This window comes from Rhinopithecus bieti, unplaced genomic scaffold (genome assembly GCF_001698545.2).
Source record: "Rhinopithecus bieti isolate Rb0 unplaced genomic scaffold, ASM169854v2 scaffold_3067, whole genome shotgun sequence".
Lineage (NCBI taxonomy): Eukaryota > Metazoa > Chordata > Mammalia > Primates > Cercopithecidae > Rhinopithecus > Rhinopithecus bieti.
The window spans coordinates 1,856,178-1,869,331 of record NW_016804208.1 but is presented as its reverse complement, the minus strand read 5'-3'; the positions used below and the strand labels follow the sequence as shown (position 1 = coordinate 1,869,331).

Genomic DNA, 13,154 nt, shown 5'->3' with positions numbered 1-13,154 from the left:
CCCCTCCCCCAGCCTCGCTGCTGCCTTGCGGTTAGATCGCAGACTGCTGTGCTAGCAATAAGGGAGGCCCGGGGCCGTGGGACCCTCCCGGCCAGGTGTGGGTATAATCTCCTGGTGTGCCCGTTTGCTTAAAGCGCAGTATTGGGGTGGGAATTACCCGATTTTCCAGGTGTTGTGTGTCTCAGTTCCCCTGGCTAGGAAAAGGGATTCCCTTCCCCCTTGCGCTTCCCAGGTGAGGCAATGCCTCGCCCTGCTTCAGCTCTCGCTGGTCGGGCTGCAGCAGCTGACCAGCACCAATTGTCTGGCACTCCCCATTGAGATGACCCCAGTACCTCAGTTGAAAATGCAGAAATCACCGGTCTTCTGTGTCGCTCACGCTGGGAGTTGGAGACTGGAGCTGTTCCTATTCGGCCATCTTGCTCTGCCCCCTTAAGAGTAATTTTCAACCCTGATCCTATGTTAACACAGCATCTCTATAATTATTTCAAGAGTTGTCATAAAATTTCCAAAGAAAAATCTGCCTTAATTTTGTGTGCATATACATTATGCATCTAGATGATATCTGTGTAAGCCTACACTTTGGGGAAGGAAAATAAATGAACTAGAATCCTGGAAATATTAAACAAACACCAACAACAAAACAATAGAATGCCACACTCCAAAAAGTCTGAAGGTCATTGACAAGGAGAGACCTCCTGAATATTCTGTGCTGACGCTTATTTGCTGTCTAAGCAGCTTTTGCAGCCTGCGTTATCCACATTATTTCTCCAATCTTGGAATTGGTCTCTGTTGCCGTAGCTTTAAAATAATCTTAGCAATGTGGATTTTAAGTATTGGTCCTAAATTTCTACTGAAATTAATCATTTTAATTCTCAGTTTTCCTACAGATAATTCAGGGTAAAAAGATTAATTTAGTGTCACTGGTCAATTCTTAAGGCAAAGCAATTAATTAATCAAGAAAGTAGCATCCACCTATACTGGACTGGAGAAACTTCATAGAAAAATATGCAAATCCAATATCCTCAAGGCTGACAAGTTTCTATTATTAAACTGCTAACGTGTTTATTTCCCCCACAATAGCTGGATTTTTGTCATGAATACGCATTAAGCCCTGTAGTGATTAGCAGTGATGACTAGGTGACAGTGAGGACACTACTTGAGAATTTGCATTTGACAGATCATTGACATACAGTCACAGTTCTTTTTTTTTTTTTCTCTTCACTTAAACAGGAATCATGCAATAGGAAATGAACCAGAGCTATTAAAGATTATTCAGGTTTAATAGCATGCATCCTTTTAGCTGGCATTAGAACAATACACAATGTGGCAGAGTTAAACAGAGACATCAATTATATTCTCAGACCTGCTAATATTTTTGACAATATTTAAATAGCACATCCCTTCAGGGCATGGCTTTTTTGCCCTCTCAGTTACACACCTGTCAAGTGTTTAATTTGCCAAAGGGAAACAGTTTGATTTCTAAGGGCAGTCTTAATACTGAAGAAGCAAATTGAAAAAATTAAACATTATTGAATAGAAGTAATGAGAAGGATCTGAGGGAAAAAAATTGTAGGCTTAATTCAACATGGCATGTCAGCATCTGTCATTAATGCAACAATATGATCATGTTCTCCAATATGCTGCATATACCTCAAGCTTTTCAATTATTCAGTTCCTTTACTTCTAAAAAAACAGGAGGCTGATGGAGAGGGAGAATCAGAGGGTCGTATTTTCTAGTAATAGTAAAAAAGATGGAGATAGTAAATTGTACCTGTCATGCATATAAAATTATACATTTGAAAATAGGTAAGGTATGAAGTAATAAATATAAGCTAGCCATTGGTCAGATTTGTGTAGCCACTGGTTTAAAAGAATAAATTTCATTCCTCAAATTCATTAATTATTAAATTATAAATATTAATAAATCAGCAGTTGGTAAACTACATAGAAAATGTAAATCTGACATGACAAAAGTCTAGAGTACTTATATTTAAATTTTAGAATAGAAAATAAGTTTTTAAATTTTTACTCTAGTCATATAAGAAAGAATCTGGTAAACAAATGGAATTGAATTAGTAAAGAATGGAGATTAAAAAAAGAGTCACAGACACTGTAAAAAGTTATTAATGATTTTAAACAAAAGAAAATTCTTGGCATCTAGGGACCAACTTTCTACCAAAAAAAAAAAAAGGAAGAAGAAGAAGATGTAAGACAGGCTCCAAAGAAAACTAAGTTCTAGTTCTACTCTACTCTTATAATCAAGTCACTTAACCTCTCTAAGCCACTGTAATCTACAGCGTATAAACTAGGTGTTTTCTTGGTCCCTTTCAGTATTAGTTTTCACTGTATATGAACATGTGGCCAAGAAGCCCAAAGTCCAAAAACATGTAAGACATGCCCCATAGAATTCTCAGACCTCACAATTTTTGTAGTCTTAAAATATACCAGTGTCTATCATTAACAAAATAATAAGATCATGCTGTAGTTAGTCTCAGTCTCAACAAATTTCCAAGTAGGTTTCATCTGAATCACGTGAGACTCAAATACTCTTAGAGCCCATATCCTACCTCCATACGGAAATGGTAAAACAAGCTTAATAGGCAGGCCTATTTGTCCCCTCCTTTCATGAGACACTGTATGCACAAATGCTATTCCTTTTATATAAGACTGTCTGCAAGGGAAATTTCAAGTTATCTCACTGGGCCAGTGGTATGTCTCAACACACTTGCTAGCACTCTTTTTGTTTCAACTTTTCTTCTCATTCTCATCATGTTTTCACATAACATAATAAGAATAGAAGATATCTGTTCAACTTCTTTACACTCTCTGAAAAAGCAGATAATTTTCCACAACGTAATTATGCTTTTATTCAGGATACTGGTTTCTCCAAAAGCTTGCCAATCCATTCTGAAAACCAGTACTGAAAATCAGTCTTGCCAGGTGTGGTGGCTCACTCCTGTAATCCCAGCACCTTGGGAGGCTGAAGCAGGTAGATCATTTGAGGTCAGGAGTTCGAGACCGGCCTAGCCAACATGGTGAAACCCCCCCCATCTCTACTAAAAATACAAAAATTAGCTGGGTGTGGTATTGGGCACCTATAATCCCAGCTAGTTGGGAGGCTGAGGCAGGAGAATCTCTTGAACCAGGGAGACAGAGGCTGCAGTGATCCAAGATGGTGCCACTGTACTCCAGCCATGGTGACAGAATGAGACTCTGTCTCAAAAAACAATAAAATAGCCGGGCGCAGTGGCTCAAGCCTGTAATCCCAGCACTTTGGGAGGCCGAGACGGGCGGATCACGAGGTCAGGAGATCGAGACCATCCTGGCTAACCCGGTGAAACCCCATCTCTACTAAAAAATACAAAAAACTAGCCGGGCGAGGTGGCGGGCGCCTGTAGCCCCAGCTACTCGGGAGGCTGAGGCAAGAGAATGGCGTAAACCTGGGAGGCGGAGCTGAGATCCGGCCACTGCACTCCAGCCTGGGCGACAGAGCGAGACTCCGTCTCAAAAAAATAAAATAAAATAAAATAAAAAATAATAAAAAAATAAATAAACAACAATAAAATAAAATCAATCTTTTCAATAACTTGTAAAGGAGACAAACACAACTACATATAACAAAAACACCTTAAATTCATGATCACGACTTAAGACCATTAGATAGAAATTTACTATAGAAAAGTATTTGTGAAGATTCTTCTTGATTTACATTTTTTGCTACAAAATATCTAGATTAAGAAGTTATATGACATTAAACAAAATTCATTCTCTCTTACTACTTTTTGTTCTTTCACATCTAGGCCATCATTTTGGGGCTTTTTTTTTTTAACTGCGAGCTGTTTCATCTCAATTTTATGAAACTAATCTTCAAGTTTCATTTTAACCTTAAAAGGCAGAATATTTGCTAGCAAGTCATCTATAACCATTAAATTAATGCCACAGACATCAGAATGAAAACCAACTTGGATTGAAGGCATAATTAGATTGATTTTAAACCTTGAAGATAACAAACATTTTTAAAATATTTTTTAAAGCATAGAAATGGTGATTAAATTAAGTAAGTTCAAAGAACATCTGACTTCAGTTTTCACTCTGTCATTGTGAAATGTTTTAATTTTAATATAAATGCTAGCACTTTTAATGCTCATACTTTTACAGAACAAAAAAGCACTGTGTTACATTTAGAAGTTCTAATGTTTATCACCATCTGAGCTGTCATGGAAGCAATTGCTACTTACACTCTTCAAAGAAGTGAGAATTGCAATTCCTCTAACTGATGACAATGTAATTATTCCTTTTACTGTCAAAATAGAGGTGATTTCCCTTCTTCATACACATGATTACACATGCAAATCCAGGCTTATCTGAAATCTTGTAAGTATACTGAATGTCCGAATCTGAATGAACGATCACATGAACAATGAGCCTGAGTGACGATGGAAACCAAGTCTACAGCCAACCATCCTAAACATATTTTTATCATCCGTTTTTCCTGTAGAAACTCATTCTTCAGCATCCACACAGCTTTCAACACAATGTCATATCATCTACAATATACAGCAACAACCATTACAAAAATAACTAGGAGGAAAAAAGCCACATTGAATCTGAATGTCTCATTTGGAGGTTTAAATGACTTCATTAACTATTCATTAACACATAGAAAAATCAGCCTTTCAGAAAAACACCAGCCTTTCACAAGATCTATGCAAGGTCGTGAACGCCTGCTTGGGTGAATGATGTCCTACCTGGTCTTTCAGCTGCTGTACAGAAGTCTGAAGGCTCAGAATCTGACTGAAGAGAGGGCTCTGCAGGACTGACTTCAGAAGGCTCAGTTTGTCTTCATTTGCTACATCCCCACGTTCTCGCAGCTTGGTCTGTAAGCGCTCTGCTGCCTGCAGGGCCCGATTTTTGTCTATACCAAAGAGCAGCATTTGTCAATAATAGGATTCAAAGGACACATGTCCAGCCTATGAGGACTCCATCTAGTAGAAATTCTAAAACTATTTCTATTGAGTGCATAAAATCGTCTCCTTTAAATTGCATAAAAAACCGTAGGCCAAACGTGGTGGCTCACGCCTGTAATCCCAGCACTTTGGGAGGCTCAGGCGGGCGGATCACTTGAGCTCAAGAGTTCGAGACCAGCCTGGCCACCATAATGAAACCCTGTCTCTACTAAAAATTAGCTGGGCATGGTGGTGCACTCCTGTAATCCCAGCTACTCAGGGGGCTGAGGCAGGAGAATCACTTGAATCTGGGAGGCAGAGGTTGCACTGGGCTGAGATTGGGCCACTGCACTCCAGCCAGGGAGACAGAGCGAGACTCCATCTCAAAACAACAACAACAACAAAAACTGTAGAGAAAGTAGACATTTTTTAATGGAGTACAAAAATACAAAAAACACAAAACTGTGAACTTTTTAATACTTTAAATATCTTTCTCCAAAATTAAATAGCAAATAAAATAGCATATTTTATTCACTTCAAAGCAAATCAATTCAAATAATTACTGAACACCATACAAACCAGGCACAACGTTGCAAAAAGTAAATATATTGAGTAATTATGTCCTACTAGTCCTAGCATCTTACAAGCATACTTACGCCAGAGTTTCTACCACAAATAATAGTTAAAAATCTTTCCCTGAAACACAAACACATACACTTACACACTCATAATTATAAGTGAAGCCAAAATTTTTTTTTAATGAAGATTGTTCAGATGTATTACTTAGATTCATGATGGTAACAAGTATATCTATTTAAATGTATTTGCCATATCCCAGTAATGATAAAAAGGGGGAATCAGCAGGGCGTGGTGGCTCATGCCTGTAATACCAGCAGTTTGGGAGGCTGAGGTGGGTGGATTACTTGAGCTCAGGAGTTTGAGACCAGCCTGGTCAACATGGTAAAACCTCGTCTCTACTAAAAATACAAAAATTAGATGGGCATGGTGGCATGTGCCTGTAATCCCAGCTACTCAGGAAGCTGAGGCAAGAAAATCCCTTGAACCTGGGAGGTGGAAGTTGCAGTGAGCCGAGATCATACCACTACACTCCAGTCAGAGTGAGTGAGACTCCATCTCAAAAAAAAAAAAAAATTGGAATCATCACCACAGACACTTTCTATAGCACCAAATCTGAAATTGCAAAGAAATAGGGTGATTAAAATATAAATTGATGTTGATCATGAGTTCACACACACACACACAAACTTAAACAATATATACTCATATGCAGAATTTTAAAAACAAATAATGATAAAGATACACATGAGCATCTTATTCTGGGTTATATGTCTCATGGTATCTCAGAATACAAATCTAATATTAATTTCCACATCAATTATTTGGAAAGTGTGCAACTCAGCACAAAACAAAATAAAGACTAGAAAACAATGATTTAAATAATTCTGTATTTGCCCTTTCCTTTCCACTTTCCTATTAAGAACTTTCCTATGTGGACTGGTAGTCTTTACAGCATGTGTGTTTAGTATAAAATGGGAAGTGAAGGAAATGTACATACATAGATTTTCATTACCAGAACAGTACCAGGAACAAAAGCCATCATAGAGATCCCCATGATCACAAAAACAGGTCCTTCTCCCGTTACTGCCACTGACTCTCACTCTATCCCTCAAAACCCACCGACGTCAAGGTATCTGCCATAATGATTAAGGTGCCAGAGTGAAATTCAAACACTTTCCATTTAGTCATACCCAAAGAGTTACCTGAAATAGGGTAAGGAACTAGAGTGTCAGATAATTGCATGTATTGTGCCATACCTGATATATCTAGCTATAAATGGTTCTACTAACTAGTTTCTTTAAAACTAAAGAGCAGTGGGAAAACAAATTATTAACACATGAGTCTGGGAAACGTAGATATTTTAACCTAAATTATCTCATGTAGAAATTAAACCGCCTTAAAGCATAAGAATGAGTAACATTTTTCTCTTTATCAATTAATAGCAAGAGCTCAGTAGTACTTCACCTGCCACAAGTAAAAGTAATATCTTCTTTCAGTATTAAAATACTGCTAAAATTCCAGATGCTTTCCAGAAATAGATATTAACCAGAATTGGGCTCATAAATCAGAATTGGGCTTACATTAAGCTTTATTAAAACCCATAATTGGAAGAATATCTCGTATGTTTTAATTTTGCTTATAAGTAATGTGTTTTTTATAATACTTCAGATGAAATTGTCCAAATACAGAAACATATTACCTTAGTACAATGTTAGTAGGTAAAAACTTTTTAAATCTAGATACTATAGACAGAACCCTGCTATGTTAAACACATCATATGTCAAAAATCCCAATGGGAGGAGTTACAATTCTTATAAAAGTAGGCAGAAAAGAATAAGTCTTACCAATGGCTTCCAACATTTTTTTCAAAGTTCAGTGTTCTTCTCTAAAATGATTAACAGCAATTAAAATGGAACTCTGTGCAAAAAAGAAATAAAATAGAATGGTTATGTTTTATCAGAACTTTATATTCTAAAGCTAAATACTCTAAAGAACACTCGCTACAACTCTAATTCTTTTGACCATTAAAATCTTGTTGATACAACTTAAGATAGTTCTCTTTATAGACAATAAAGTAATCATTTTAGGACTCATTCAAAATTATCTTCTATGTATATATTTACCCATAATACTTGCATAAGGTAAAAGACATAAATTCTGTTTTAAAAAAGGTGGCAGAAGTTTCAAACATATTTCTATAAGAAGTTCCACTTACAATACAAACCACTATAATCTTGTATTCACTTATAGATCTTTAAGCGTAGAATAAGAAGCTTACTTAACTCCACATAAGAAATTCTGCTGCAAAAAACATAAAAAGTAGGAAATGTGATCCTGCCCTCAAAGACTCATACCCCTAACCGAGGAGACAATGCATGCATACCTATTAGAAATGAACTGCGGGCTGGGCGCGGTGGCTCACAGCTGTAATCCCGGCACTTGGGGAAGCCAAGGTGGGTGCGTCACTTGAGGTCAGGAGTTTGAGATCAGCCTGGTCAACATGGTGAAACCCCGTCTCTGATAAAAATACAAAAATTAGCCAGGTGTGGTAGTGCACACCTGTAATCCCAGCTACTCAGGATGCTGAGGCAGGGGAATCACTTGAACCCAGGAAGCGGTGGTTGCGCTGAGCCGTGATCATGCCACAGCACTCCAGCCTGGGCCACAGAACAAGACTCCATCTCAAAAAAAAAAAAAAAGAAAAGAAAAGAAAAAAAGAAATGAATGTGACACTCAAGCAGTACCTGAACTACTGGAAGATAATACATTAAATCATGGATGAAAAACTGAACAAAAGGGAGCACACAGTGTTAAATTTTTCCAAAGTTCTCAAAATACTCTCCTGACTATAATGTTCTCCTCTTTCCCATTCAAAGAAATCTTCTCAACTCCTTCAATCCACACATCTCATCTTCCTCTAACAATACTTAACTAGATTCTTTGAAGTACTGGATACAGATCTGCAATGCTAACATCCATGTCACTAATCCATCTTGAGCCTTTGCTGCCAAACAAATCTGCACAACTATCCCCATAGTTCCATCTCTCTTTTGCCTCACAGAAAACCCTGAATCATGAAGAAGTCAGTCAGTCAGTCATTCCTTCAATAGAGAAATCTACCACCATATACTCTCATTTTTCATCTGGAAGATAAAATGGGATTTCTCTTAAAAAGAACAAGTTGCCTCCTGTTACCTTTTTAAGACAAAATTCATTTGGCTAAAAAGTAAGTGTGTGATGTAGATGAGCAGATCTACAAAACAAAACATCATTGCCTGCAATTAGCTCTGTGTGATAACAGAGAACAGTATGTATTGACTTGTCTTATCCCAATTTAGAACATACTATTTGAAACATCAACTCCATTTCAAATGTCAAATCATTTAACTACTGGCACTTGTTTTAAAAAGTGCCTTTGTGTCAAGAAAAGAGGATACTGGCTCTGGCCTGGAATTGAAACCTAAATAGAAGTGTGGCCTTGAGCAAGGGACCTATCATTTCAACCTGTTTCTTTTAAAACACACTTACTCATTGGGTATATTTTGAAAAATGAGATAAAGTATGCCAATTTCCAGCTCATAGCATAACTTGTAACTATGATACATTTATTCAGGATTAATGCTAAGTCAATATATTCCACATAGATAGGAATCCCAATGCCGAGCAACACATTATTTCATGAGGCCTAATATAGGGTAATATTAAAAAAACAAATTGGTGATTTTTTTTTACTCTTATTTACAAGAAGAATATAATACTCCTTCACAAAACAGCCTACTATTAGCCACCCCACCTCAAAAACAATTAACTTCTGGTAATTAAAACACAAAAATAGGCCAGGCACTGTGGCTCATGCCTGTAATCCCAGCACTTTGGGAGGCTGAGGGGGGGGTGGATCACGAGGTCAGGAGATCAAGACCATCCTGGCCAACATGGTGAAACCCCGTCTCTACTAAAATACAAAATTAGCTGGGTGTGGTAGAACACGCCTATAATCCCAGCTACTCAGGAGTCTGAAACAGGAGAATCACTTGAACCAGGGACGCGGAGGTTGCAGTGAGCCAAGATCGTGCCACAATATTCCAGCCTGGCAACAGAGCGAGACTCTGTCCCCTCCCAAATCCAGAAAAAATAGGGCTGGGCATGCCTGTAATCCCAGCAAATAACCTGAGCTCAGGAGTTCGAGACCAGCCTGGCCAATATGGTGAAACCCCGTCTCTACCAAAAATACAAAAATTAGCTGGGCGTGGTGCATGTGCCTGCAGTCCCAGCTGCTCCAAGAGGCTGAGCCAGGAGAATTGCCTGAATAAAGATACCCCAATATAAGGAAGTCCAAGGCTACAAAAGTACATTTAATCACCCAGGAAGAAGCATGATAGCAATAAAAAAGCATGGCCTAGAGAGTCTGATGACCTGAATTTAAATTTCAACTAGCTATATGCCCTTGTTAACTCACTTATCTTTTTCTGAATCTGAGTCTCTATTTATAAATGAATGATGTTTATAACGTTTTGAAAGGATAAAATTATACATGTGTTTGGTATGCACATGAAAAATTATTTCTAAAGATAGACAGTGTTCCTGACATACATGGGAGGTAGACCTCAGATTTAGAAGCTCACTGATTTATGAGAAGTCTGCAGAGAAAGTACAGCGTAGGCAGTTCCTAATTGAGAAAAACACTGTTGTCCGAAAGTTCATCTACAAGTCGGTTACAGTAAAACAGAATTACTTTTCTTCCCCCCAAAATTATAAAGGTTAAAAAAAAAAAAATAGCTCCCAGATGAGAGAGCTCTACTCTTTTGTATTTCAATGATTTGTTTAAATTACAGTTTCAGAGTTTCTTTTCTATGCTTGGATGTCCCTAAAATAAATACATAGCTTTTTTTGAGATTTTTCAGGGGATTTCACCATTAGCAAACCCGACAAAAAGATAAGAATTTTTAAAAAATAGTTCCTTTCTGTGCCTGATACACCTGTCCTGAGGATTCAGTTCTAATTATAAACAAATTCATTATAATCACAAAATTTTTGAGATAGAGTCCACTCCCTTCAAATTGCAGCCATGAATTCCTCTTGTCACCTTTTCACNCTATGCTTGGATGTCCCTAAAATAAATACATAGCTTTTTTTGAGATTTTTCAGGGGATTTCACCATTAGCAAACCCGACAAAAAGATAAGAATTTTTAAAAAATAGTTCCTTTCTGTGCCTGATACACCTGTCCTGAGGATTCAGTTCTAATTATAAACAAATTCATTATAATCACAAAATTTTTGAGATAGAGTCCACTCCCTTCAAATTGCAGCCATGAATTCCTCTTGTCACCTTTTCACCATCCTACCATTTCCTTTCCCTTTTTGCCCATTTAAATACTATATGGAAACTTAAGGATACCTGAATGGTAACAGTGGGTCATGGCCAACTGGCGTGACTTAAAGAAGATCCAACATGTCAGAAGAATGCCAAGTTCTGAGGGATTTTCTCTTTTTTTTTTTTTTTTTTTTTCCGTCTGGACAATTCATGCTAAGCAGTGACAATAAGGAATCAGAGAGGCAGAAAAGAGATGAGCTATGGATATGATAAGAAGAAGATCAGCACTAATGCTGAAACAGAAGCAGAAATGATAACAGCAAACACACAGCACCTACCACATGCTAGGTACTATTTGAATCATGCTTCCAATTAAGTCCTTTAATACTTACACAATCCACTCACTTTATAAACAAGGAAAATGAGGTACAGACAGGTTAAGTAACTCGTCTAAGTCCACACCACTACTAAGTGACAGAGCAAGGATCTTAACACAAGCCATCTAGCTCCAGAGTCCACAATTTAATTTCTACAATATGCTGCCTCTAGAAAGCAGGAAGATTCGACTTCCCTGTTTCCAAGTTCAAACAGACCATGCCCTACATAAAGTGAAACCAAAGGAAGAAATAGAGACCCAAAATGAATGAAGTCTGAAATGGAACAGACTGTTGTAGATAGTCAAATCAGCCAACTGTTCAGACAAGGTATGAAGAAGTCAGAAATACGTATGTTAGAAACCAGCAGTGGGTCTATCAAAGAAAGATCAGGAATATTCACCATTTATGTAATGTTAATGTCCATACATCTTTAAACAAATCACTTTCAAAATCCAAGATTTTAAGAAAAACCCTTAAGAAGCCTCTTTAAATTGATATTCAAAGTATATTCAAACACACTGCTTTTACATTTCAAGGTACTAAATCCCTCAACACAAAGAGAATTAAGAATACACAGTATATTGTTGTAATTGTTCTATTTTATTATTAGTTGTTGTTAATCTCTTATTGAGCTTAATCTGTAAATTAAACTTTATCATAGGTATGTATTTATAAAAGTTAAAAAAAAAAAAACAGCATACCTCAGAGATATTGTAGGATCAATTCCAGACCACTGCAATAAAGTGAATCTCTCAATAAAAGGGGTCACACGAATTTTTTGATTTCCCAGTGAGTACAAAAGTTATATTTACACTACACTGTAGTCTATTAAATGTGCAACAGCATTATGTCTAGGAAAACACTCTATACACCTTTAATAAAAAATAGTTTACTGTCAAAAAATGCTAGTGATCATCTGAGACTTCAGTGAGTCATAGTCTTTGTGCTGGTGGAGAGTCTCGCCTTTGTGCTGATGGCTGCTGACTGACGGGTGGTGGTTGCTGAAGGCTGGGGTCGCTGTGACAATTTCTGAAAATAAATCAACAATGAGCTTTGCCACACTGGTTGATTCTTCCTTTCATGAAAGATTTCTCTGGAGCATGGGATGCTGTTTGATAGCATTTTACCCACAATAGAACCTCTCAAATCCTGCTCCTGCTTTATCAGCGAAGGTTATGTAATAGCCTCAATCCTTTTTTTCATTTCAATGATGTTCACATCTTCACCAGGCATACATTTCATCTCAAGAAACCACTTTCTTTACTCATCCATGAAAAGCAACTCCTCATTCATTCAAACTTTATCATGAGAGTACAGCAATTCAGTCACATCTTCAGTCTCCATTTGAAATTCTAGTTCTCTATTTGTACCACATCTTCTGTGACTTCTTCCACTGAAGTCTTGAACCCTCAGCATTATTCATAAGAGTTTTACAATCAACTTCCTCCAAACTCCTGCTAATGTTGGTATTTTGACTTCCTCCCATGAATTACAAATATCTTAATGGCATCTAAATTGGTCAATCCTTGCCAGAAGGTTTTCCATTTACTTTGCCCTAATCTAGCAGAGGAATAATTAAGTATAGAAGCTATAACTTTACAAAATGTATTTTTTCAATAATAAGACTTGAAAGTCAAAATTACTCTGTGGTCCAGGGACTGCAGAATGGATGCTGTGTTAGCGACATGAAAACAACATTCATCTCTTTGTAAAACTCTATCAGAGCTCTTGGATAACCAGGTGCCTTGTCAATGAGCAGTAATATATTTTAAAAGAACCTTTTTCTGAGCAGTAGGTCTCAACAGTGGGCTTAAAGCATTCAGTAAGCCATGCTATAAACAGATGTGCTGTTAACCAGGCTTTCTTTTTCCATTCACAGAGAACACAGGCACAGCAGATTTGGCATAACTCTTAAGGGCCCAAAACTTTTTGAAATGGTA

The 13,154-nt window shown here is 37.3% G+C and overlaps 1 protein-coding gene across 1 annotated transcript in view; it reads right to left on the bottom strand.

Moving 5' to 3' along the window:
- MPDZ (multiple PDZ domain crumbs cell polarity complex component) overlaps nucleotides 1–8,000 on the bottom strand; it is a 163,714-nt gene extending 155,714 nt beyond the window's left edge. The window contains exons 1-3 of the mRNA XM_017867162.1: nucleotides 7,909–8,000; nucleotides 7,370–7,442; nucleotides 4,749–4,915 (exon numbers count right to left, since the gene is read on the bottom strand). Of these exons, the coding sequence (XP_017722651.1) occupies nucleotides 4,749–4,915; nucleotides 7,370–7,385 (183 nt within the window). The 5' untranslated portion in view covers nucleotides 7,386–7,442; nucleotides 7,909–8,000. The remainder of the gene's footprint in view (nucleotides 1–4,748; nucleotides 4,916–7,369; nucleotides 7,443–7,908) is intronic.
- Nucleotides 8,001–13,154: the final 5,154 nt, after the last annotated feature.